The sequence below is a fragment of the Mytilus edulis genome, chromosome 4 (genome assembly GCF_963676685.1).
Source record: "Mytilus edulis chromosome 4, xbMytEdul2.2, whole genome shotgun sequence".
NCBI lineage: Eukaryota > Metazoa > Mollusca > Bivalvia > Mytilida > Mytilidae > Mytilus > Mytilus edulis.
The window spans coordinates 86,542,786-86,570,555 of record NC_092347.1 but is presented as its reverse complement, the minus strand read 5'-3'; the positions used below and the strand labels follow the sequence as shown (position 1 = coordinate 86,570,555).

Here is a 27,770-nt window from a genome sequence, read left to right as displayed (position 1 = left end):
AATTCAAGTTTATGTTGTATTTTTATAAAGCATTGATTAAAAAATGGTCTAAGGAAAAATCTTCACGGATACGAAGTTTGAAATTTAGGAAGACCAAAGGATCTTTTCCGCAACCGACATTTTTCTTCAATTAGTTTAATGACTTCCGGGGAAAAATAAAAGCAAAGTAAACGAAAATCTTGCCACAAGTTTTAACGATGGATGAACCTATGGATGCAGAGGCTGACTCTACACAACCAGAGCTAGGCAAAGAAAATGTGTCCCAAGCTGAAGAACATCCACTTCTGCGACCTGGTAGTATGGGTATGTCTACATCGCCCTTCAAAATAAGTGTTTACCCATTACTTTCATATCATATGTAAACACATTTTTCCAATCATTTGTTGCCACAAGACGTTATTGAAATGACCAACCAACTGTAACTGGGATCATGAATGTCATTATTAAATTCATTGTCTCAAACATAAATCGAACCCAGGACCTCTGTAGCGTGGGTCTGATAATTTTTGGGGGTCTGATCCTGGATCTTGCTTATTGTTTAGTCATGAGAATCCTGTATCCGGCTTTTCGTTGCCACAATAGCGCATGTTATTTCACGTGTCTCATCTGACTTTGTATCCGGTTTTTACATTAAATTATTTTACTTTCATGTGTCACGCTTAAAACAATTAAGCCAATCCCACATCTCACTTAGCACCCAAGGTTTACATTACAAGGCAGGGTGTCTACGGAATGATGCTAAAAAAGTACTTCATTAGCTCAACTGCTACAGCTGATTGGTTATCAAATGTGTTTATATATGCACAGTTCCTCTGGCTGCTGTAAATGGAGCACTGGAATCGCTGACCAAACAATCATGTGACTTCTATATCTACAAGGATGGAACCAATATGAAATAGCATAAAGTTTTCCCAAAGTTGATGACTAATGTCACCAATGTGTTGTCTGTCATCCTTCAATATTTGATCTGAAGCATATAGCAGTTATACTGTTTGTTCATCTCTCCATCTGTCCCTCTGGGAGTTGGTCCTAAGTAAAAATATCCCTTGATGATCAGATGTAAACATGTTATCTCATTAATGATTGATAATTATTGCTTAAAACTTTACACACTTCTTAGTTATATTAATCTAAAGATCTGTATACTTTTTTATTTTTGAGTTATGAGGTCTTTTGTTAAAAAAAAAGGGGGGGGGGGGGGTCACATGTAAAATACTGTAAATTCAGAAATTATTGTGTGCATTTATTATTGCGATTTTGTCATTTTAAACTGTAATAATAAAAACAGTGCAATAATTTCTGAATTTACAGTAGTATTTTTTGTTAATTTTGGAACTTAGTATAGCAACTTTACCTGACCATATAGGAAAATAGGTATTTAGTCGGATCTTAACACGTACTTGTGATTTGGTTAAAACCGGTTTTGTTCAAAATATACGAAGAAATGTCGAAATGTTCAGGACTTAATTAAAACCGTATTTCGGTAGGATGGTGCAAGCATACGATTTTTATTGCGTCTTACACTTTGAGAAGCGAATAATCTTCAACTTCTTTATTCAAATATTGTGTAAAAACGTTAATTTTGAGCTATGAAAGTCAAGTGGCTCGAGTATTTTTCTAAGGAAGTTTTAAAAAATTGCAAAGAAATATTTTTACATTGGGTTAGCTTTCATTAGTCTTAACTATCTATAGATTAACAACTTTTGGTTATATTTATAATTTAGAATCATCATTGAAGGTGGGGGACGATTTCGCAGATAATTAATTATATTGATGTGCCATTTGTATGCAAGAGTGACATTTCGTTGTATTATGTGCCAATTCGAAAAAGTTATGCGAGTATTCTCTCCCCTTAACAGGTTCATTATTTTATAATTAAGTTTAGGTTTCTGATATAATTTTGAATAATTACAAAATGTATCAATTCAATATATTTCAGTTTTTGTTATTGGTGTATCAAAAACATTGATGTACGAATATAATTTCATAAATTTGAAACGTTTAAAATGATTACATACCAATATAAAGAACCGTTCATCATTTTTGAAAAAGACTATGAACGAAAATCGATTTATTTATCTTCCCTTGGTGACAGATTGATTGGGAAATGAACCAGCGTAATATAATGGTAATCACAGAGAGGGACCAGCAAGCATTTTTTAATTGTAGCTTATTCAACGTTAAAACAATTTTCCACTTTAAACGAATGTTACTTTATACAAATATAAGGACTTTGTTAGCTAAATCTACACATTTTATTAGATATTATGATGTTTTATTGCAATAGATTAATATGCTACTTAGTAGGAGATAATAGCATGTGTATTAGATAGTGGGTAAGTAATATAACTTATCCTTACATCTGAGTTCTCAGATTACCTACCTCTGAGTTTTCTGAGAAATAAGATTGAGAATAGAATTTTGATTTATCCTATCTCTGAAATCTCAAAAAGATCTTTGCTCCATACTTATGAGTTCTCACATTGAACTCATTTGATTTTTGTAGTGATGATGACCTTGACTCCTGGTGATTACGAATCTCAATATTGGCCAAAATTAGAGGAGGCAATAAATCATTTGCTGACCATGGCACCAGGTCAAGGAATACCTATATCTTATGAACAAATGTACAGGTAAATAACATATATTATTTTTAACTTTTGCATTTAAAAATTCTTTCATCATGTTCATAGCTGAGCAATACATATGAAAACCCATAAACAGATTGATTGACTAAATATTGTATAAGGTATATATAGTCATAGTCACATTAATGACAAAATATTATAAAATTAGCTTTAGCATTTCAAGATTCAATTTAATCATTGACCTATAACGAAAAGGCACTTGTCTTTTGTTGAAGACTATGTTGGTTTTTTTTTTATTTCATTGAGTTTTACCAAATATCTCTTTTAACTCATCATATCAAGGTACAGAAATGAGACCAGATAATTGCAGACAAATTTTAATTTGAATTTCTTTCTTTAGTAGCCTAAATGAACATGACGAATGAAATGTGCTTAAAACTCCTGTAACTTACTCAAATTTTGATACTCATTTAAAACTGCTCAACTTGTATCAGATTTGCTTTAATCTATCACACATTGTTGTGGATTGTCAGTGGTACACACTTATTAAAATAGCACACAGTAAATTTAAAATGTTAAGTATTTGGTTAAGAATTTTTAAGGAATTATGGTACATGGAACATGATAGTGATACATTTGTGTTATATATGATATACTAAACATTTGTTTATACAGACTAGCAAGAAAAAACAAGTACAGAAATATTCACCAAAAGAAATTAACCACATACAAATTGTATGACAACACAAAACTATACCACTATAACTATAGATGACACTCAGAACAAAACTGATGGCTTTATACTTTGTATACATGATGGAATGACATGTTTCTTCTTCTTTTCAGTTGTGTATATAAATGTGTATGTAAACAATTTTCTGAAAGGTTGTACTCAGATCTGATGCAGTACATGTCAAAATATCTTGAAGGAAAGAATGAGGAATTCCAGGCATGGGTATGTATTATTTTGGGGGACATCTGTAAAAAATAAAGATTTCCTAGATCACATCAAGTTATATTTTCCCCACACTCATTCTCATGTATTACAACTTGTAAGATTTCTTAGCATGTATCTGACATTTTTATGCCCTTTGCCGTAGCGGAGGGGGCATTAAATTTTATCCTTGTTTTAATTTGCTGTAACATCATGTTACACCCAGGGCCTTTTAGCATCATGGTAATGTGATATTTCTGAATGTGATGCTATCTGAATGGATTTTCTAATAGATTGTGTTATTGATGTGATGCTATAATTTTTAAAAACAAGATGGTATTTCAAATTTCCTTAATTAGCAGTATGCTATATGAAATATCTGGGGAGAACACTGACACGCATATTGTAGTCCGTGAATTGATGATTATAAGATAAAAAAATATTTTATATACTTAAATGTTAATAGGTTAAATGAATAATCAATATAATTGTAAAGATTTAACTCCTTTCCAAAAACAAAGATGAATGTCTTGAAATTATTCAAGCTTTCAACATTAATGTATCCGATGAAATAGACAGGTTGGGAATAGCATTTTATTTTAAATAATGCATGAGAATCAGTGTGGGAAAATAAAGTATTGCTATTGCTTTTGTTATCACTAAATATGATTCATGTTATAAAAAGGAATTATTTTAATCTGAAAAATTGATCAGAAATATATGATAAAATTTAAATGATATATGGAGGGTTCAGGTTATATTCAGAGATATCTCAGTACAAACTCTCTAATCCCTAGAAGATTTAATGGTCTTGCGTGGATGAATATTGCATCACACTTGATACAATGGTAGAATCTATATATATATATAACCATGAACATTATTTGTCTATCATTAATAAATGCAGGGTTATATATACTTGCAGGAGAAAGAAGATGGGAGACAATTTTTAGAGAAATATTATTCTGTATGGAATCAATATCAACAGGCATTAGCTGGTATTGTTCCAATATTTAACTATATGGTAAGAAAGCTTAAACTGAATACTCAAGGTGCATGCTCAATTTGTAAACATGTTTGAGGTGTATTCATGCTAGAGATTTATGCTCAATGTATAAACCTGCTTGAGATGTATGTCCAATCTGTATTCTTGCAGGATGACTATATGCTCAATGTATAAGCCTGTTGGAGGAGCATGTTCAAACATTGTTTAACATTTGTCATTCCTGGGCCTTTTATAGCTGGTATGAGTTTTGCTTAGAATGACTTATAGGTGTTAACTTCTTTAATTTGTCATGAGATCTCTTATTTGAACTGATTATCTATTTTCTGTAAGTCTGTACATTTATTAATATTGTCATGTAGTCCATCTAAAGTATTGCCCTTTTGGTCTGTATTAGTGATCTATCAATATTATTTCCCACCAAGTTATATATATAATGATGTACCCCATGGTTGTCTAAATGTTTGTACAGATTTGTTGGTCAAATTATGACAGTTTTTGTTAGATTTCTTTGTCAATAAAGGCCCCAAAAAAGTCTGTTGATATTATTACATGTGTCTGTTCATATAATGCACATATGTTTGTCACACATATAGTAAATATTTACTCTAAAGCCACTGCTACAGACTTTATTAATCTTGTAGTAAGCTTTGAGCTTTTACGCTATGACAGCAATTATTTGCATAATAATCAATTGAGTCTCATTTATAATTTTCAAGTGTTTTGGTTTTTGATGAAAAAAAATAACTGAATTATGATATCTTTTCTTCAAACATTAAAAATATCTTTTAAATTTGATGCGAGAAAAAAAGTTGGTTAAGGGGAGACAATCCTTTCTGAATATTGTGTTTGATGTACCGAATAAAGAAACAATTAAATGCATACAATAAGAATCTAATAGATAACTTATATATATATATCTTAGTACTCTAAATATAAATGTATCATATTCAAATAAAAATTTTGTTTTCTCATTTCAGAATAGATATTATGTAGAATCAAAACTGAAAACAAATTTACATACAGAATTAAAGAAACTGTTCCGAAAACACATTTTAGAAAAGCACCTAGCACACTTATTTTGTAAGTAAATGCATATCAAATTTAGGATCATAAGATCATAACACTTTATTAGATGATTGAATTCATATGTGATAATAATATATAAATAAACGTAGATAAAAGAAGTTTATAATCATTCATACAAATGTCTGTCTGGCAATGTTCCTTTGACCTTGATTTTTTTTCATGGATCATTGATAAGTATATGTGACATCTATAGTAAAACCTTGATCTCAAAGACATACAAGTTGACCATGATCAGTAAAGTATTCATTTGACCGTGTGTACTCTTGTTGCATGTCATAGTTCGATGGATTAATTTTCTATTCATGACAGAATCCTTGACATAAATTTTCATATTTAAAAAAATCCTTCCTACATATTAACTTATTTTCTTGAGTATAAATTTAATGTATTGATATATTTCAGCTGTCCTTGAACAAAGCAGTAACACACCTTTTATAATTCCTCCAGCCTTGATGTGTAATACAATACAAAGTCTTCATTCCATTAATCCAGGTAAAATACTCATCAAACATATACAATGTTTCTAATTAAGAATGGCACCTTTGGTATACATACAACTCTTCAGTGGCACTTCAATCAAAATAGTTATAAAAATAAATCAAATATAAAGTACACAAGCAACGAAAAAAAATCAGAAAAATAATGTAAAAAGGGGTAATCGTCCCAAATTTATATAAGCATACATGGTATAGCTTTAGAAAAAGATTAATAAGCTAATAAATTGTTATGTAGAAAATAAGTTTTTAAAACAAAACAGAAAAGCAAATGCTTGAAATAGAAATTATTTGCATTTATCATGTTTATGAAATGATACTTCAAAAAAGATAAGGCCAATTAAAATTAATTGCTAGATTTTCATCCCCGCCCGCCCCTCTGAAATCGTCCCGCCCCGATCTTTTTTATTTAACAAAAAAAAATACGATTTCCGGATTTGGTTCATGTCCGTTACAGGGAACCATCGATAATTTCGTTTCATTCAAAACTTCTTGTTTCAAATCGTTTTTGTATTTCTTCGAGTAATCTATTGAAAATGATTAAGTCGACATATTCTGCTGCTCTATGATGACAACATCATCTACCGAGAATAGAGATTGATAACGAGAAGGGCATGAAATATTCGAGTTATGAGTAAAACGCCTTGTCCTTGACCGCAAATTGCGGTAGTCACAAGTGAATCGAAAACCGTGTTTTTTTTTTATTTATTTATACAATGACTTTGTGTCAGGAAATTTGGACTGTGAATGATATCCAAAGCGCAAGAATCGTAAAACAAATTGGTACAAAAAACATGACTGGATTAAAGAAATTGACACAAGCACGAACTTGTTTGATTTATGACCGTATATTGAGGAAAAAAGTCGACAAACACGCGCGCGGTACGTGTTTTAATTATATTATAACAAGCCCTTATATTTACCCATGGCTGTTGTTTTTGTTGACAAACAGCAAACACCCTCTGTAACTGTCCCAATGCCCTCAATGTAGTCATTAAACAACAACTACTTTTAGGTTAAGTCCATGTTTTACATCATAATTACTTTCAACACTGAGTTTACATTTTATTCTGTACTCGTAATACTTGTGTTGCATACAATTGTACCAATACATTTTATTGATTTTATGGGGACTAAAAACCATTGCTTAGAACGCTAAATAAATTTGGTGTAGGTATAGTCCAACTGAAGAGAGCATTTATCTTCTTTTTGATGTATACTATAAATAGGTTTTAAAGCAGCAATTACATGTATAACAGTGGTTGCCAATCAGGGATTTTTATTTAAGAGTTTAAAAAAAAGTGTAGGTTTCCTTTAATATACAGCATGTATATACATTATACAAGCTTGTTTTCCACTAGCATATACCCCGCGGTATGAAGAACTCGTGACGAGGGTTTCATATGAAATAAAATTTAAAAAATAAAATCCTCCCACCCGGCCCATTTTTTTCAAAAATTTGGATGAAAATCTACTAATTAATTTTATTTGGCCTAACATGAAAAAATATGGCACAGCACAACAAACAACATCAGTATGGTTATGTGAGAATGGCAGATAATCTTATATCAAAAGTTGATAAAACAATTAAATTCTATGAAACATTAGATAAATAGAATCAAACTTCATATTTTCTTTTTGTCGCCTTGTATGTAAAGAGAGCAAGCTAAAAAAATGTCTTCACTATTATATGAATTCAAAATGCCATTTAATTTAAATGTTTCATCCATTCAAGTATGCCTGTTATTTGACCAATTGTGTATATTTTAAGATGTTTGATATAAAAGCCTGTTTTATCTTTTTCAGAATATGCAACATTAAAGCCTGAATTATTTTCGCGATTTATTCCAAACGTTCTACCTCATACATCAGTAACAGAATTAGACAGATATATAGAAGAAACACAAAATATGCAAATTGAAATGAGAAAATTAGATGGTTTTAATTCGTAAGTGTGTTGTATGCAAAATATGACATTGATGTTCTCAACAGTAAGAAAATAAATTTATCAGATTTTTTACTTTTGCATTTGCCCAGAAATGTGTTCAGGTTTAACATTTTTATACGACCGCAAAATTTGAAAAAATTTTCGTCGTATATTGCTATCACGTTGGCATCGTCGTCGTCGTTGTCGTCGTCCGAATACTTTTAGATTTCGCACTCTAACTTTAGTAAAAGTGAATAGAAATCTTTGAAATTTTAACACAAGGTTTATGACCACAAAATGAAGGTTGGTATTGATTTTGGGAGTGTTGGTCCCAACATTTTAGGAATTAGGGGCCAAAAAGGGCCCAAATAAGCATTTTCTTGGTTTTCGCACTATAACTTTAGTTTAAGTTAATAGAAATCTATGAAATTTTGACACAAGGTTTATGACCACAAAAGAAAGGTTGGGATTGATTTTGGAAGTTTTGGTTTCATCAGTTTAGGAATTAGGGGCCAAAAAAGGGCCCAAATAAGCATTATTCTTGGTTTTTGCACAATAACTTTAGTTTAAGTAAATAGAAATCAATGAAATTTAAATACAATGTTTATGACCACAAAAGGAAGGTTGGTATTGATTTTGGGAGTTTAGGTCCCAACAGTTTAGGAATTAGGGGCCAAAAAGGGACCGAAATAAGCATTTTTCTTGGTTTTCGCACCATAACGTTAGTATAAGTAAATAGAAATCTATGAAATTTAAACACAAGGTTTATGACCATAAAAGGAAGGTTGGTATTGATTTTGGGAGTTTTGGTCCCAACAGAATAAGGGGGCCAAAGGGTCCAAAATTTAACTTTGTTTGATTTCATCAAAATTGATTAATTGGGGTTCTGTGATATGCCGAATCTAACTGTGTATGTAGATTCTTAACTTTTGGTCCCGTTTTCAAATTGGTCTACATTAAGGTCCAAAGGGTCCAAAATTAAACTTAGTTTGATTTTGACAAAAAATGAATGGGTTGGGTTCTTTGATATGCTGAATCTAAAAATGTACTTAGATTCTTGATTATTGGCCCAGTTTTCAAGTTGGTTCAAATCGGGGTCCAAAGGGTCCAAAATTAGACTTAGTTTGATTTTAACAAAAATTGAAATCTTGGGGTTCTTTGATATGCTGAATCCAAACATGTACTTAGATTTTTGATTATGGGCCCAGTTTTCAAGTTGGTCCAAATCAGGATCTAAAATTATTATATTAAGTATTGTGCAATAGCAAGTCTTTTCAATTGCACAGTATTGCGCAATGTCAAGAAATATCTAATTGCACAATATTGTGAAATAGCTTTTTATTTTTAATTAGAGTTATCTTTCTTTGTCCAGAATAGTAAGCAAGAAATATCTAAATACACAATATTGTGCAATAGCAAGAATTTTTTTTAATTGGAGTTATCTTTCTTTGTTCAGAATCAACTTAAATCTTTGTTTTATACAATATACAATGTATATTCACTTTTTACTACCAACTGATAAATTAAAATAATCTTTACCATTCAGTGATAACAAGCAGTTTTTTTTACATCTTAATATTTTATGATGTATTTAAATGAGAAGTTATTGTTGCAAACTCCATTAGAAATTTTAATTGAGATTAGTTTTGGAATAAGGGAAAGGGGGATGTGATTAAAAAAATTGGGTTCAATTTTCTCATTTGAAATTTCATAAATAAAAAGAAAATTTCTTCAAACATTTTTATACGACCGCAAAATTTGAAAAAATTTTCGTCGTATATTGCTATCACGTTGGCGTCGGCGTCGGCGTAGTCGTCGTCGTCGTCGTCCGAATACTTTTAGTTTTCGCACTCTAACTTTAGTAAAAGTGAATGGAAATCTATGAAATTTTAACACAAGGTTTATGGCCACAAAAGGAAGGTTGGTATTGATTTTGGGAGTTTTGGTCCCAACAGTTTAGGAATTAGGGGCCAAAAAGGGCCCAAATAAGCATTTTCTTGGTTTTCGCACTATAACTTTAGTTTAAGTTAATAGAAATCTATGAAATTTTGACACAAGGTTTATGACCACAAAAGAACGGTTGGGATTGATTTTGGAAGTTTAGGTTTCAACAGTTTAGGAATTAGGGGCCAAAAAAGGGCCCAAATAAGCATTATTCTTGGTTTTCGCACAATAACTTTAGTTTAAGTATATAGAAATCAATGAAATTTAAACACAATGTTAATGACTACAAAAGGAAGGTTGGTATTGATTTTGGGAGTTTAGGTCCCAACAGTTTAGGAATTAGGGGCCAAAAAGGGACCCAAATAAGCATTTTTCTTGGTTTTTGCACCATAACGTTAGTATAAGTAAATAGAAATCTATGAAATTTAAACACAAGGTTTATGACCATAAAAGGAAGGTTGGTATTGATTTTGGGAGTTTTGGTCCCAACAGAATAAGGGGCCCAAAGGGTCCAAAATTAAACTTTGTTTGATTTCATCAAAATTGAATAATTGGGGTTCTTTGATATGCCGAATCTAACTGTCATGACTGTGTATGTAGATTCTTAACTTTTGGTCCCGTTTTCAAATTGGTCTACATTAAGGTCCAAAGGGTCCAAAATTAAACTTAGTTTGATTTTGACAAAAAATGAATCAGTTAGGTTCTTTGATATGCTGAATCTAAAAATGTACTTAGATTCTTGATTATTGGCCCAGTTTTCAAGTTGGTCCAAATCGGGGTCCAAAATTAAACTTTGTTTGATTTCATCAAAAATTGAATAAATGGGGTTCTTTGATATACCAAATCTAACTGTGTATGTAGATTCTTCATTTTTGGTCCTGTTTTCAAATTGGTCTACACTAAAGTCCAAAGGGTCCAAAATTAAACTTAGTCTGATTTCAACAAAAATTGAAATCTTGGGGTTCTTTGATATGCTGAATCCAAAAATGTACTTAGATTTTTTATTATGGGCCCAGTTTTCAAGTTGGTCCAAATCAGGATCTAAAATTATTATATTAAGTGTTGTGCAATAGCAAGTCTTTTCAATTGCACAGTATTGCGCAATGGCAAGAAATATCTAATTGCACAATATTGTGAAATAGCTAATTTTTTTTTAATTAGAGTTATCTTTCTTTGTCCAGAATAGTAAGCAAGAAATATCTAATTGCAAAATATTGTGCAATAGCAAGATTTTTTTTAATTGGAGTTATCTTTCTTTGTCCAGAATCAACTTAAATCTTTGTTATATACAATATACAATGTACATTCACTTTTTACTACCAACTGATAAATTAAAATAAATAACATTCAGTGATAACAAGCAGTTTTTTTTACATCTTAATATTTTATGATGTATTTAAATGAGTAGTTATTGTTGCAAACTCCATTAGAAATTTTAATTGAGATTAGTTTTGGAATAAGGGAAAGGGGGATGTGATTAAAAATATTGGGTTCAATTTTTCTCATTTGAAATTTCATAAATAAAAAAGAAAATTTCTTCAAACATTTTTATGCCCCACCTACGATAGTAGAGGGGCATTATGTTTTCTGGTCTGTGCGTCCGTCCGTCTGTCCGTTCGTTCGTCCGTTCGTCCGTCCGTCTGTCTGTCCCGCTTCAGGTTAAAGTTTTTGGTCAAGGTAGTTTTTGATGAAGTTTAAGTCCAATCGACTTCAAACTTAGTACACATAACCCCTATGATATGATCTTTATAATTTTAATGCCAAATTAGAGTTTTTACCCCAATTTCACGGTCCACTGAACATGGAAAATGATAGTGCGAGTGGGGCATTCGTGTACTGAGGACACATTCTTGTTTTGAGAGGATTAATATTCAACAGCATAGTGAATTGCTCTAAGAGAAAACAAAAATTTTAAGTTCATTAGAACACATTCATTCTGTGTCAGAAACCTATGCTGTGTCAACTATTTAATCACAATCCAAATTTAGAGCTGAATCCAGCTTGAATGTTGTGTCCATACTTGCCCCAACCGTTCAGGGTTCAACCTCTGCGGTCGTATAAAGCTACGCCCTGCGGAGCATCTGGTTTTGAGAGGATTAATATTCAACAGCATAGTGAATTGCTCTAAGAGAAAATAAAAAGTTCATTAGAACACATTCATTCTGTGTCAGAAACCTATGCTGTGTCAACTATTTAATCACAATCCAAATTTAGAGCTGAATCCAGCTTGAATGTTGTGTCCATACTTGCCCCAACCGTTCAGGGTTCAACCTCTGCGGTTGTATAAATCTACGCCCTGCGGAGCATCTGGTTCAAAATATTTTACCTACAACATCAGGAAAACAAATACCATTTCCCACAATTTTCTATCTGATTACATCATAAAGGATGCTAAATAAGTTTAAGAGAAAACTACACTTTGATGATTGATTATGGATCTTCAATGGCAGTTGGCTAAAATTTCTGACTAGTTAAATAGGTTGATTTTATCAAAAAGATTGAAAGTTTAGAATTTTGAATGAACTGCAATATGAAGAGAGCAACACTTACAAGCAACACGACGGGTGCCGCATGTGGAGCAGGATCTGCTTACCCTTCCGGAGCACCTGAGATCACCCCTAGTTTTTGGTGGGGTTCGTGTTGTTTATTCTTTAGTTTTCTATGTTGTGTCATGTGTACTATTGTTTTTCTGTTTGTCTTTTTCATTTTTAGCCATGGCGTTGTCAGTTTGTTTTAGATTTATGAGTTTGACTGTCCCTTTGGTATCTTTCGTCCCTCTTTTCTCTTCTTTTACAATCAAGTCACAGCAATTTTAAAAATAACAATATTTATTTTTATTGAGTGAGACAGAGAAATGATATGGAAATTATTACTGTATTTACATGTTTGTCTTGAACAAGTTTTTGTCATAATTGGATGGTCACTCAGTAAACTGGACAAACAGAAATATAATTTGTGAAAAATGTATTGCTGGATTGTGAAAGAACTATGTAGAACAATGAAAAGTAAAATCACAAAAATACCAAACTAGGAAAATTCTAAGCGGTAAGTCCCTAATCAAATGGCAAAATCAAAAGCTCAAATACATCAAACGAATGGACAACTATCATATTTCTAACTTAGTACAGGCATTTTCTTGTGTAAAAAAGATATTTCATGATGTATTCATCCTACTTTATTATTTATTATAGATGTGAGTCAACGAGAAAAAGATACAGAGAAGAAGAGGGACCAGTGAAGTGATAAAGGATACAAAATATACATCCATTCATCTGTGATCAATTTTGTAAGTGTGCAATTAGATTTTATATCTGTACGTTCTACTCTTAGAAGATTTAGTTGCAGCAGTTTGTGACCTTTGATAGCTTTTAAACTTTGTGGAAAGCTTTGTTTATTGACAATATCTATTGAGGTTAAATCAGCTCTCCCTATATCTTTGGTGATTAATATGCCTTTAGGTCAAATAGACCCTCATTGATTTTAAGGTCACAGGGTCAAAGTTTAAGGTTACAGCAGCATTTGATAGACTGGAATTTGGGCAAATAGTATTTTTTACCTGTGATATCTTTTGAACCATACATCCAATTATTACTATATTTATTGAGAGGCCACTTTTGATTTTTAGATCACTTGGCGAAAGGTGTCAGAGCAATCATTGACTTAAATTTTAGCCTTATTTTGAGTCAAGAATATATTTCTTCAAGAATTTAAAGGTTCCTGTTCCAGACAATATCATTTAAGACCTCATGAGGTCACTACAAATCATGGTTTCATTACATGTTATTTGCAGTGAAAAAGACCATTGTTGTTTAAGGATCTATTAGTTAAAGGTCAAGATGATAGCAGACTAAATATTTGGTATTTTCCAATCATTTTACATTAATTGTTAGCAAACTTTTTACAGTCAAGTCACTTAAACAGGTAAAAACTGTGCCTACATCGCTACTGTGTTTTACTTCTAAAATCTATGAAGATTGCAACTCATGAACTCTTAACTTCTGCATATTCATACATTTTCACTTGCAGTTTAATCGTAATCAAATTTATATTGGTTTTATTTTTCAGATCTTTTAGACGTATTGCTTGTGCTGTGACCATTCTGTAAAAATCCAACCATATAACACACTTTTGACATCGATATCTGAACTATATAATTATTGATTGGAAATCCTATAACAACAAATGACCATGACCCAGGATGCAGCATGTTTAAAATCATGTTATTATGTAAATACTATTTCGAACAAAGTGAAAAACTTCAATGTGAATGTGACCAATAACAAGAAATGTTTATTATAATCTTTATATTATTATGTGCATGGACTTAATACAGAAACTAGTGTCCTAATGAAAATTGAACTTAATGGTCACTAAAAGCTTTGTGTGCTATTTTTCTCATATATATAAGAGGGTCGTAATGGGGGTGGGGTACCTTCATGATGAAGAACAGTTCTTGCCAAATGACATAAATGGTAATTTTTGTTGTATAACAATAAAATGTACACTTTCTTTTAGACGATAAAAACATCAACTGATTTTAACGAATAACATTACTTTTTTCCAAAAATGACGGTAACCATAATTATTTGAGACCTCTGAAGAATCACGGTAAAATTTTAACCAATTTGCAGCTAACTGTAGCCGAAATGACTGTTTGACGCCTGATGTTAAAGGGCATTACTTACCCTAATATAAGTACAGATATATTTAGAGTTTTTAATATGACATTAATTTTAACATCTGATGCTTGTGAATATGTGAATATTTTTTATTATAATAATGTATCGTTTATAAAGATTGAAAATTAATATCATACATGGATGCTCATAAAACAAGGTTGTTTTGCTTCTTAAAATTAATGAGTGTTCTATGTGGTCAGCTGTTCCATCACAAACAGTTCTTAAACAGTAGTTGCCTGTCACTCCTGACATTAATAGTTGAATAAGTTTTAAAAGAATATTCATTATTTTCAGAGTTTACATGTATATATACTTGAATGGCTATGTTTCACTATAAAATATGTGTACATGGATTTTCTTTCAAAGGAAAATTCAATTATTTTTTGCCGAGTTAAATCAGCAAATAGAAACTCATGAAATATAGATAAAAAATTAAACGCTTATTGCATGGTTTATTTTTCACATGCTCCATAATTCTGTGTGGATTGTTAATTAAATTATTTAGCATGAAAAGTTTTCATAGAATGGAGTATTTTTTTGTCAATTATACATTATGGATAAGTAATAATTGTAAAAACTTGTGCTCAAAGGAATTAGTTTAGTATATTTACATGCATGCATTGATTCCATAATTTCCTAATCATTATAATTTCAAGAAACTCTTTTCATAGCTTGAGGTGGTACCTAACACTACAGGGAGATAACTTAAAAACTTCTAAACGTTTTAATTACATTGTGTTTCAAGGGAATATTAAGCTTCTCAATGATCAAAATAAGTGTTTGTCAAACTGCTATATAACAAGTGTATTTTATTCTAATAAAACAGTTGGTTCAATTTTTTTGAAATTTTTATATTTTTGTCAAGGGTCAAAGTAAATGCTTTGTCAAAATTTTATGAAAATTAAATGAGCCAAATTAATTTTAGTGAAAGTGTTGGGTACCACCTTAAATTATATATTATGAATGTTCAGTTGTGTTAAAAAGCCAATGTTTACCTTGTTTTAAAAACGTATTAAAAACAATTTGTAAGTTACATACACTAAGAAATGAAACCAATTGTATAGTTTGATACTATTTTTTGAATGAACCATGTATTTTTTTTTTTTTTTTGTTATTACATTTTTTCTGCTGTTCTGGAAATTTATGTTAGTTTAAAATCATGTGACAATTTGTTTAAAGAATTATAACCTTCATTTCACGTTTAGTGTTCCTATTTTTCTTCATATAATTGTACTTTAAGAGTGTCAGCATTATTAAAGAAATTCATTCAGAGGATAGTAAATGATAAGAGCCATCTAGTCAATAGAATTCTAGAAATTCTAAAGATCTGCAAATCTTTCAAAAATATTATGGAAATATTGTTAAATTTATGTGAATTAAAGTCTGTACTCTTTAAAACAGATGTGTTATATTTTATGTTACTATCTGACATACTGACTATAGTATATAGTTTGGGTTTTGTTCATTGTTGAAGATAGATCTGGAACCTTTAGTTGTTTATATCGACTTCATTTGAACAGTTTTCTAATTGGCAATCATATAAACTTGTTACACATATTTTTTTCTATCGCAAAATTAGATATAAGATACCTAAACATATACTTTTTCAACATAAAAATCTTTGTATTAGACATTCTGAAGGAAAATCTGGTAGGTAAGGCTTTGTTTCATATCTTAGTATTAAATACAAAACTTCAAGAAGAAAACAGTTTTAAACCTTAAAGCAAATGTTTCAAGTCATGAAATAATGTACTGATATCTAACAGATTGTAATATCTTGTGAGTCTATTCAATAGATTTATATAATATAATACTTTTTGATTTTTTATATTTAATTTAGGCCTTATCATATTTTTTCCTTTGGTTGGACATTGTTGGGTTTTTTTCAAATCATATTTAAAAATGTTCCCAAAACAATTGTCAGAATGACATAGTTTTGCCCCTTTTGTGTGTAGAAATATCATTAGTGATGTCACTGAGGTTTCAAAGACATGTAAAACAAACATAGTTGACATAAAATTGGCATTTTACATATTTGTTCTAATAAAAGTTTCATTATTATGTTAAACTCACATTAACCTTTTTGTTTAGATAACTTTAACACTATGTTTTAGGGATATATATGTTTAATACATGTATATTCAAATATTATTAAGAAGATGTCAAACTGAGGATACTAGTATTTTAAGAGTGTTATTAGTTTTGACTTAAAGGCAACAGGTTTTATGGCCGAAAACAAATACATGTAAGAGCAATATCCAATAGCATGACTACTGAGTAAAAGAAATGTTTTTGACCATGTTAAAAATGACACTTGAGAGTAAAATCCTTGAATGCTCTTTTCTTTGGAAAATTTCTGTACCAAGTCAGAAATATGACAGTTGTTATCCATTGGTTGATAAAGTCTTAAAAACATTTGATTATGCTAGGTTTTATGGATTTCCTCATTTACGAATTTTCCTTTTATTTCAGTATTTTTGATAATTCTTTTTAGTTCTTTTATTTTACTTTATTGAAAACCTAAAGCTAGATACTTATAACAAACTGTATGACATAATGTATATGTATTTTTTTCAAATATGTCTTTTTCAATCTATTGTTTGCCTATTCCTAAGTAGAATGTGAAAATCTAGGCATTTATTGTAACTTTTAGTGTAACAAAGGTTATGGAATAAGTTTTATGATGTGACTGTCCAAGCATGGAAATGGCTTGATGCTATAAGAAATAACAAAAACACATTGTTATGGTATTTGAAAATTGTTATTGTTATATATTAACATGAGATAAATAAATTATGAAGAAAAACAAACTTGTTATTTATGCATCATATTCAAATTTATTGTAGGTTTAAAGGAGTTAACATCCTATTTCCTTGGTCTTTCTTTAGCTCAAGTCTTCATTAAATTGTAAGAGAAAGTTTTGTAACATAAGATATATGTTTATCTTGTGCTTCCTTTGACCGTCAGCTCACTGAATAAAAAGGTCCTTGATTCAAAGCTGACATTTTACTGTATAAATCAACAGAACAACTGATAATTGGTACGTATGAGGAATAAAGTAGACCCTTTATTTAATAGGAAGTCCAATTTAACCTTTGAAAGAAGATGAATTTTCAGGCTTCATAGAAAGATATTATTTCACTGACTGTGTCTAAATTAAACCACACCGGCAAAAATTGTTCGGACTCAATGGTATCTAACATCTGATAGGTTTCTCATTATTTTCTTATTTTTTAGCTCACCTGGCCCAAAGGGCCAAGTGAGCTTTTCTCATCACTTGGCGTCAGTCGTCCATTGTCGACGTCGTCCGTTGTCGTTAACTTTTACAAAAGTCTTCTCCTCTGAAAAAACCGGGCCAAATTAAACTAAACTTGGCCACAATCATCATTGGGGTATCTTGTTTAAAAAATGTGTGGCGTAACCCGACCAACCAACCAAGATGGCCGCCATGGCTAAAAATAGAACATAGGGGTAAAATGCAGTTTTTGGCTTATAACTATAAAATCAAAGCATTTAGAGCAAATCTGACAGGGTTATAATTGTTTATCACGTCAAGATCTATCTGCCCTGAAATTTTCAGATGAATCCAACAACCCGTTGTTGGGTTGCTGCCCCTGAATTGGTAATTTTATGGATTTTTTGCTGTTTTTGGTTATTATCTTGAATATTATTATAGATAGAGATAAACTGTAAACAGCAATAATGTTCAGTAAAGTAAGATCTACAAATAAGTCAACATGACCAAGATGGTCAGTTGACCCCTCTAGGAATTATTGACCTTTATAGTCAATTTTTAACCATTTTTCGTAAAGATTAGTTATCTTTTACAAAAATCTTCTCCTCTCAAACTACTGGGTCAAATTAATCCAAACTTGGCCACAATCATCTTTGGGGTATTTAGTTTAAAAAATGTGTGGCGTGACCTGGCCAACCAACCAAGATGGCCGCCATGGCTAAAAATAGAACATAGGGGTAAAATGCAGTTATTGGCTTATAACTCAAAAACCAAAGCATTTAGAGCAAATCTGACGGGGTTAAATTGTTTATCACGTCAAGATCTATCTGCCCTGAAATTTTCAGATATATCGAACAACCCGTTGTTGGGTTGTTGCCCCTGAATGGGTAATTTTAAGGAAATTTTGCTGTTTTTGGTTATTATCTTGAATATTATTATAGATAGAGATAAACTGTAAACAGCAATAATGTTCAGCAAAGTAAGATTTACAAATAAGTCATAGTGACTGAAATGGTCAGTTGACCCCTTTAGGAGTAATTGCCCTTTATAGTCAATTTTTAACCATTTTTCGTAAATCGTAGTTATCTTTTACAAAAATCTTCTCCTCTGAAACTACTGGGCCAAATTAATCCAAACTTAGCCACAATCATCTTTGGGGTATCTAGTTTAAAAAATGTGTCCGGTGACCCGATCATCAAATCAAGATGGCTGCCACAGCTAAAAATAGAACATAGGGGTAAAATGCAGTTTTTGGCTTATAACTCAAAAACCAAAGCATTTAGAGCAAATCTGACAAGGGGTTTAATTGTTTATCAGGTAAAGATCTATCTGCCTTGAAATTTTCAGATATATCGAACAACCCGTTGTTGGGTTGCTGCCCCTGAATGGGTAATTTTAAGGAAATTTTGCTGTTTTTGGTTATTATCTAGAATATTATTATAGATAGAGATAAACTGTAAACAGCAATAATGTTCAGCAAAGTAAGATTTACAAATAAGTCAAAGTGACTGAAATGGTCAGTTGACCCCTTTAGGAGTTATTGCCCTTTATAGTCAATTTTTAACCATATTTCGTAAATCTTAGTGATCTTTTACAAAAATTTTCTCCTCTGAAACTACTGGGCCAAATTAATCCAACCTGGGCAACAATCATCTTTGGGTTATCTAGTTTAAAAAATGTGTCCGGTGACCCAACCATCAAATCAAGATGGCTGCCACGGCTAAAAATAGAACATAGGGGTAAAATGCGGTTTTTGGCTTATAACTCAAAAACCAAAGCATTTAGAGCAAATCTGACAGGGTTTTAATTGTTTATCAGGTCAAGATCTATCTGCCCTAAATTTTCAGATGAATCAAACAACCCGTTGATGGGTTGCTGTCCCTGAATCAGTAATTTTAAGGAAATTTTGCTGTTTTTGGTTATTATCTTGAATATTATTATAGATAGAGATAAACTGTAAAGAGCAATAATGTTCAGCAAAGTAAGATTTACAAATAAGTCAACATGACCTAAATGCTCAATTGACCCTCTAAGGAGTTATTGTCCTTACAGTCAATTTTTAATAATTTTAATAAAATTTGTAAATTTTTATTAGCATTTTCCACTGAAACTATTGGGCCAAGTTCATTATAGATATATAGAGATAATTGTAAGCAGCAAGACTGTTTAATAAAGTAAGATGTACAAACACATCACAATCACCAAAACACAATTTTGTCATGAATCTATCTGCTTCCTTTGTTTAATATTCACATAGACCAAGGTGAGCGACACAGGCTCTTTAGAGCCTCTAGTTTTATCATATGGAAGAACATATATACATATACAACTATTTTCTATTGTGAGATGCAATATTTTCTACAACCGTTCTATATTAACGGAGAAATAAGTAAATAGTTATCAAAGGTACCAGGATTATAATTGAGTACGCCAGACGCGCGTTTCGTCTGCATAAGACTCATCATTGACGCTCATATCAAAATAGTTTTAAACCAAATAAATACAAAGTTGAAGAGCATTGGGGATCCAAAATTCCAAAAAGTTGTGCCAAATACGACTAAAGTAATCTACTCCTGGGATAAGAAAATCCTTAGTTTTTCGAAAAATTCAAAGTTTTGTAAACAGGAAATTTATAAAAATGACCACATAATTGATATTCATGTCAACACCGAAGTGCTGACTACTGGGCTGATGATACCCTCAGGGACGAAATGTTCACCAGCAGAGGCATCGACCCAGGGGTGTAAAAAGTTATCAAAGGTACCAGGATTATAATTTAGTACGCCAGACGCGCGTTTCGTCTGCATAAGACTCATCAGTGACTCTAATATCAAAATAGTTGTCAACCAAACAAATACAAAGTTGAAGAGCATTGGGGATCCAAAATTCCCAAAAGTTGTGCCAAATACGTCAAATACGGCTAAGGTAATCTACTCCTGGGATAAGAAAATCCTTAGTTTTTCGAAAAATTCAAAGTTTTGTAAACAGAAAAATTTATAAAAATGACCACATAATTGATTTAAATACACGTCAACATGACGAATTGAGTGAACCTTGCCTCGAAATTGATTAATTTCTCGTTAAATTGTTCACATTGTATGGAAAGAAAGGTACGGGAAGATAGATACTGACACGGAGATTGCAAAACTAGTAATTATAAAAATCTCAATACTTGTATTTCTGAGTATGGAATGAAAGAAATGGGTCATGTTAAAATTGAACTGGCCGGTTTTATCAATGTTTATCACCCTGTTTTGTCATAGACTTCACAATGCATAACCCGGTTTGGTCAAATAAAATAAAAAAAATTGTAATCGCATCATGTTATAATTGATAATTTAACTTCAGCGTTGAAAAGGAGTTATGTGGGTCGTTGGGAAAGAAGTTCTTTCACAGGACAACGGCTTATTATTTATATGATCAGTCTCAGATTCAAATAAATAATAAGCAAACACTTAAATTCCTACTCTTATAGAACACAAATAATTTTAATTTTACTTTGCAAAAATTTTTTAACAGCAGAATAGATAGAAATGAAGGTTATAACGCAAATTGAGGTTAAAGCTCTCAAATATGCGTTTTCTATATATGAATTATGGAAAATATGTTTAAACTTGAATTAGAGTTTACGGTTTAAAAATCAAAACACACAACTGCATGCCAGTCATCGATAAAATTCAATAATAATTATTTTGTTGACCCAGTTAACCTTACTATAACTGTATATACATTTATATTTTGCTTTAAAAACCGTTAAATACATGAATCAATATAGTTTTGCAATCAAAGGTGGGGTCGGAGGCGTGCAACATACATGTATACGTCTTCTACATGTTCTAGATTCGCCACTTATCTTATAACGTGTATACCGAATTAAAATATTGCAAGAAAAACGAAAATAGGGACACCCGCGAAATCGTATTATGTGAGTATGATTATGTTTATTATAAACATTCTCATTGATATTTTTAAACAAGCGAGACCAAGTGATTCGAATTCATAGCGTTTTGACTGCATATGTCAAGAGTTAGAAGGTATGACTCCAACATGTACAAGTATGGAACACAGATCTAACGAATTTTTTTTTCTATTTGCCATATGTCCATTGCCCTTGCCCTTGACCTCATTTCTATATTATTCTTCCTTTGGCCACATTACGATTCATGGGATCATAAACTTATTTCCTTGATTAATTGGTGAATGTTGTTGGTTTTAATAATTATAATGTGTTCATGTCTATCTGGCAGGATTCATTAGACCTCGACTTAAATGAATCCATAAGCAATCGGTTAAGTTTCTGTGATCATTTATTTTATCTTACAGACCTTCAAAATAACTTGAATTGCGATCATTAAAGCATTTGTGACATGTCAGTGCGTACACTTAAAGTATAAATGATATGTCTTTTTTTGTTGTTGAAAAAAAAACGCCAGTGAAGTTGTTTGCTATGTCCGATTTTCACATCTAAAATCACTAAGCTGCATTTAACAAACCTTCTCTTAAATCATATGCTTTTTTTTTAAATTATAATTAGGATATCTGGTTTTAAAAAGTTTATTGTGACCCCGCTTGTCAGCAAAGATGGCCGTCATGGCTAAAAAAATAAACATAAGGGGACATGCAAGTGCATGATGTCAATAATTTAAAAACAGCCGTAGACATAGAAAATTCGAAAGGGCCAGATGATTATCTTCAAAATGTTGAGCTCGTCCATTTGTCCATTTACTTCAAAGCTTTCACATTACTTATTAACGGAGTTATTGCATTGCCCTTAAATTACGAATTTGAAGTTTTTTTTTCATTCCTTTGCGGTTTTTAAATTACACGGCCGTCACAATTTTGACAGGACGTCGTATTATTGTATACATCCATCCGTCTGTCCATCCTTCCATCACGGTCCGTACTTTCCTCCATCTATCAGTCATTCTGTGCGTCCGTCCGTCTATCTATCCGTTTAACCTTCTGTTCAGCGTAAACCTGTCGCACCGTAACTTGAGAACAGCTTATCTAATTTTCATGAAACTTAACAAAAAGCTATTTCTTATAATGGTCAAACGATCTGTAAAACTTAAGTGTAAATTAAATCTGTTTGAGTTAGAGGACTTTGTATACATGTAAGTAAAACAGGAGTGTGTTTTTTTTTAACATGTCGCGCCATATCTCAAAAACGATTTATCATTATTGTATCAAACTTTACACTTCTAAGTTATATGAATCTTAACTTCTGCATACGTTTTGGTGATGTTTTAAATTTGGTTTAAGCGGGTTTTTTTTTTTGGTTTTTTTTTTATAAAAAAATGGGGGGTCACATATTGCGATGTATCTCAATACCTATAAAAAAAAAATACCATAATGTTATAAAATAATTAGATATTGGTAGTGTTTGCTATTGAATATTTATATTCCTTTTAAAATTAGTTTGAAGATAAGTGAAATAAGGAAAATGTGTATTTAATTTACTATACTGATTACCTATATCCAACAGTGCCGTTTAAAATAAATTTAAACACGCCAAATTTACTTTGCAATAAATATATATTCAAATTCTGTCGACAGACGAACGCCAAAAGACGAGAAAAGCTCACTTAGCAGGGCCAGGTCAGATAAAAAAAGAACTCTCGCAAAGTATACCACTAAAGACTAAAGCAGGTCTTAGTACCAGCAGAAAACGACCATGACAGCAAAACATTGAATGAATTGTTCACTATAATTGTATCAACTAAGAAGACATCAACTAAATGGTTTCTTCCCGATTGTCCCACTTTTTGAAATTACAGGTAAAAAAGTAATGAAAATAATTTATGGGACAATCGGAAACATGCTTGTGGGACAATTGGGAAGTTTAAATGTGGGACAATTGGGAATTGTTTTGATAGTGATTAACTTATATTCATAGTTAGTAGAATAATGAAAATAATTCTTATAAAATATGAAAAATATGAAGAAAAAAAACATGAAAAAATTAATATTTACATATTTTATTTTGTACATAGTAGCAGAAGTCCACTAGTAATGGACTTCTGATAGAAGGTTTAATTGAAGTATCACCAAACATGGAATACAATATGAAAGTCATAAAATCTAAGTGGCCGACCATGTGTACTCTTTGATCCCATTTGAAGAGATAAGCCGGCCCCTTCAACTGTTTTTATAGTTTATTCTTATGTTGTACTGTTACAAACGGTCCCATTTTATTGGGAGGGCTAACACTCTAAAATAGGTTTAACCGGTGACATATAGTTTTTAATTTCTGTGTCATTTGGTCTCGATCTTGTTGGCAATCATACAACATCTCTTTTTCTACAATCATTCTGAATGTGTCTGTCCCAAATCAGGAGCCTGTAAGTTAGTGGCTGTCGTTTGTTGCTGTGTAACATATTTGTGTTTCATTCATTAGTTTGTTCAAGACTAGGTTGTTACTTTTCATGTTTGAATTGTTTTACATTTTTCATATCGGGGCCTTTAATAGCTGACTATGCTGTAAGGGAATTGCTCAGTGTTGAAAGTCATATGGTGACCTTTAGTTGTTAACTTCTATGTCCTTTTGGTCTCTTGTGGAGAGTTGTAACCATCTAAATATGTACCACTAAATAAACCATTACATCCAAAATGGAAAGACATAATAACTTAAGTATGGACGAGAACAAAATTAGAATATGGATTCAATACATAAAAGGTATGAGGTCCAGAAGAAATAGGCCATGGAATGTAAAAAAATATCCATAAAAAATATAAAATTAATTAGCAGCTATCATATCATTATTCACCAATTTTTCAACAATCATCAATACCAGCTTGCATTTTTGATACCCGATGAATGGACAACATGAGACATTTGTGCATTTCCGAAAATGAAGTATCTCAAACACGCATTCTCTGCCAGATGCTGCAGCATATATAGTATAGACAAACATAATGTGTTACCGTCTAGATTATTATACTATCATCAATGCTTTACGTCTTAGATGCACGATTCTTTTATTAGTTGTTAGTGGCCTTGCAAAAGCTGTCAGTTAACTGTGAGTACTCTCAGATCTGCACCTAGTGTCTTTTTGTTATTGGGATGTACAAGTACCCGGTCACGTCCACTTGTATTTGTGTCCATCTGAGTAGTTACGCCTTTTTAACGGATTTTTATAGTAAGTTCGTTCTTATGTTGTAATGTTAGACCACTGTCCCAGGATAGGGGAGGGTATAGATCCTGCTAACATGTTTAAGCCCGCCACATTCTGTTTTTATGATAATGTGCCTGTCCCAAATCAGTAGCATGTAATTCAGTGGTTGCCGTTTGTTTATATATGTTACATATTTGTTTTTCTTTCATCTTTTTTTGTATATAAATAAGGCCGTTAGTTTTCTAGTTTTAATTGTTTACATTGTCATTTTGAAACCTTTTATAGCTGACTATGCAAAATTGAGAGGAATTGAATTTTCAGAGAAGACTTAAGTGGCATAATATTTGAAGCAGCGTAGACAATTTGATTTTGAAAACCTTAGGACATGACGACGACTAACATGGTAAGGGCACTGTGCAAATCGTGTATATCCATGTAGGCTACTAATTGTTCGCCACTTTTTGCACATCAATTCGTATTTATTGATTGAAATTCTAGGAGATATATAATGCTTTTCCTATGTAAATACCAAACAGCATACTTCAGTATTGCGAGAAAGACTTTTTATAGTGAGAGATTTTGTCTAATTTTTTTTCTCATAAAATTAAAGTATATACAAGTTTCTATTCTAGTTCCCTGGTTTCCATATATCGGATTTTGTCCATATACCATTGTCCTATTAGGTTCCTTTTACGTTTTCTTTCCGTTATACAAAAAAAGATACAACGAAAATCACCAATACAGAACAACGCAACAAGATACACCACAACACCCATCTTGATTCAAGGCAATTAAGAAAGAAAAAATAATGCAGAGGATTTCCCCAAAAGTGTATTACTTGACAACCTATTTATAGAATCGAGGCCAATGTCAATCTTTTTTCGGCCTATATAGATTTTTTTTTGTGTCGTTGTGTTGCTATCTTATTGATATTGTTGAAACTTTTTTTTTTAAAGAAAAGTCGAACAGACTGTCCTGAATCGCACGAACGACGCACACATGACTTTTTATCAAATATTTCAAAAACATAGTCTCATCATCTCCTGGTAATTATTTCAATACTTTATGCTTTAAAATCTTTTAAATGCAATCCTCTGTTGTTTAATTTTCTTGTGAACATGTGTAATACTATATAAAACATGCCTATGTAGATAAAATAACCAAAAATAAAAGATGTTAATTCTTTCCGCTGTTTCCGTTTTCCGTTTCCGTTTCGTTTCCGTTCCGTTTCCGTTCCGTTTCCGTTCCGTTTCTGTTCCGTTTTCCGTTTCCAACGTTTAGCAACACCGGGTGGGGGGGGGGGGGGGGGGTCATAGGACACACATTTGTTCTTAGTCGACTTTAATATAAAACTAGCTTACTTTCCCATCTAAAACCATAGGCGAATCCAGCCATTCCCCCTTTTGTGGGAAAATTTTGGTTGGTTATATAGGGAATCACGGAAGCTTGACTGGAGCGGCCCCCTCTTAGGGCAGCACCCCCCTTCCCATCTTTATAAATATTTCTGGATCCGTCTCTGAAAACAAGAGTAAGTATCAAAACAATATTTTTACGAATGATTGTTATAAAATGTTTATATACTTTTTTTATTGGCGCTCTGTTGGATATACCATTTTTTAAATTTGATAAAGAGAGGTTGAGCGCTCACAAACATGTCAAACCATGCCAAATAATTTGCATGCATATCTGTATGGTTGCTTGCAGTTAAATTGTTACATCTGTTTTCCGTTTTATCATTGATCAACGCTCCCCCTTTTTGATATATGTTTTACAGATTGTAATGTTTGACGTTCAGTGACCTGTAATTGCTTTTTGTAACTATATATTGACATTTCATCCAACATTAGGAAAGACGTAGGCTGTGATTATATGATTTCAAGTCATGCCTTCATCAGTCAAGCTATGTTATTTTCGCTATAAAGATTTGTTTTGATTCCTATATTTAATTAGATGGTTCTTAAAAGCATACTATAAATTTTTTTTACAAGTAAATGTATCACTCCCACAATTTGAGTATCACTGAGGCCCAAAATCATGGAGGCGCACGTGTCAAGACAGAGGCATATATGAGGGTAGTAATGCCCTTTACCGTCAGTCGTCAAACGGTCATTTTCGGCTACCGTTAGCATCAAATTGATTAAAATTTTACCGTGGTTCGTCAAAATATCCTTACCGTGACTCGTCAGAGGTCTCAAATAATTATCGTTACCGTGTATTTTGTAAAAAAAAAAATTAACGTCGATTATTTCTTAAAATCGTCTAAAAGAACATGCACATTTTATCGTCATGCACCAAAATTTACCGTCAACGTCATTTGATCTCATTTGGCAAGAAATTTTACCGTTATTCGTCATGAAGGTACACCCCGCATTACCACCATCATAATTATATATACTATTGACGTGAACCTGGACTACAGGCGGACTGGTTTTGTCTTTTGTTTAAATGTGCCAAAGATACAACAACCCGACCGAAGAGCCAGTGGCGTAGCTAGGTCATTTTCAAGTGTACGCCCGAACCTCGGTCAGGGCCTAAAGGCCCTATTGGATCTAGGCCAATGAACCAGCTGGTAGTAGATGAGCGGGTGCTAAGCCTCCGGAAGTTTTAAAGTTATCGAGAATGACATACCATTCCTGTCATTGAAAACTCATATCGAATAACAACATTCTTTACAACAATTTATAGATCCTTTTTGAAAAATATTGGTGGCCCTGAAAAGGGACGTTATGTATAGATTCAAAATGGTTATTCTTTTTATGTTT

The 27,770-nt window shown here is 31.9% G+C and overlaps 1 protein-coding gene across 1 annotated transcript; it reads left to right on the top strand.

The window, feature by feature from the left end:
- The first annotated feature begins 98 nt into the window (after positions 1-98).
- Positions 99-17,468, top strand: LOC139520878 (CDK2-associated and cullin domain-containing protein 1-like). The gene is made up of 9 exons (XM_071313901.1): positions 99-303; positions 2,507-2,633; positions 3,435-3,543; positions 4,448-4,546; positions 5,506-5,608; positions 6,017-6,106; positions 7,915-8,056; positions 13,171-13,265; positions 14,045-17,468. Exons 1-8 carry the CDS (start codon positions 198-200, stop codon positions 13,220-13,222), a joined length of 828 nt encoding a protein of 275 aa, XP_071170002.1. The 5' UTR covers positions 99-197; the 3' UTR covers positions 13,223-13,265; positions 14,045-17,468.
- The last annotated feature ends 10,302 nt before the right edge of the window (positions 17,469-27,770 follow it).

Bases quoted from the DNA above. Each gene is read 5' to 3' on its own strand.
- LOC139520878 (XM_071313901.1), top strand. From the start codon at position 198: ATGGATGAACCTATGGATGCAGAGGCTGACTCTACACAACCAGAGCTA. The intron at 4,547-5,505 runs GTAAGAAAGCTT...TTCTCATTTCAG, and splicing joins TTCCAATATTTAACTATATG to AATAGATATTATGTAGAATC. The intron at 6,107-7,914 runs GTAAAATACTCA...TATCTTTTTCAG, and splicing joins TCTTCATTCCATTAATCCAG to AATATGCAACATTAAAGCCT.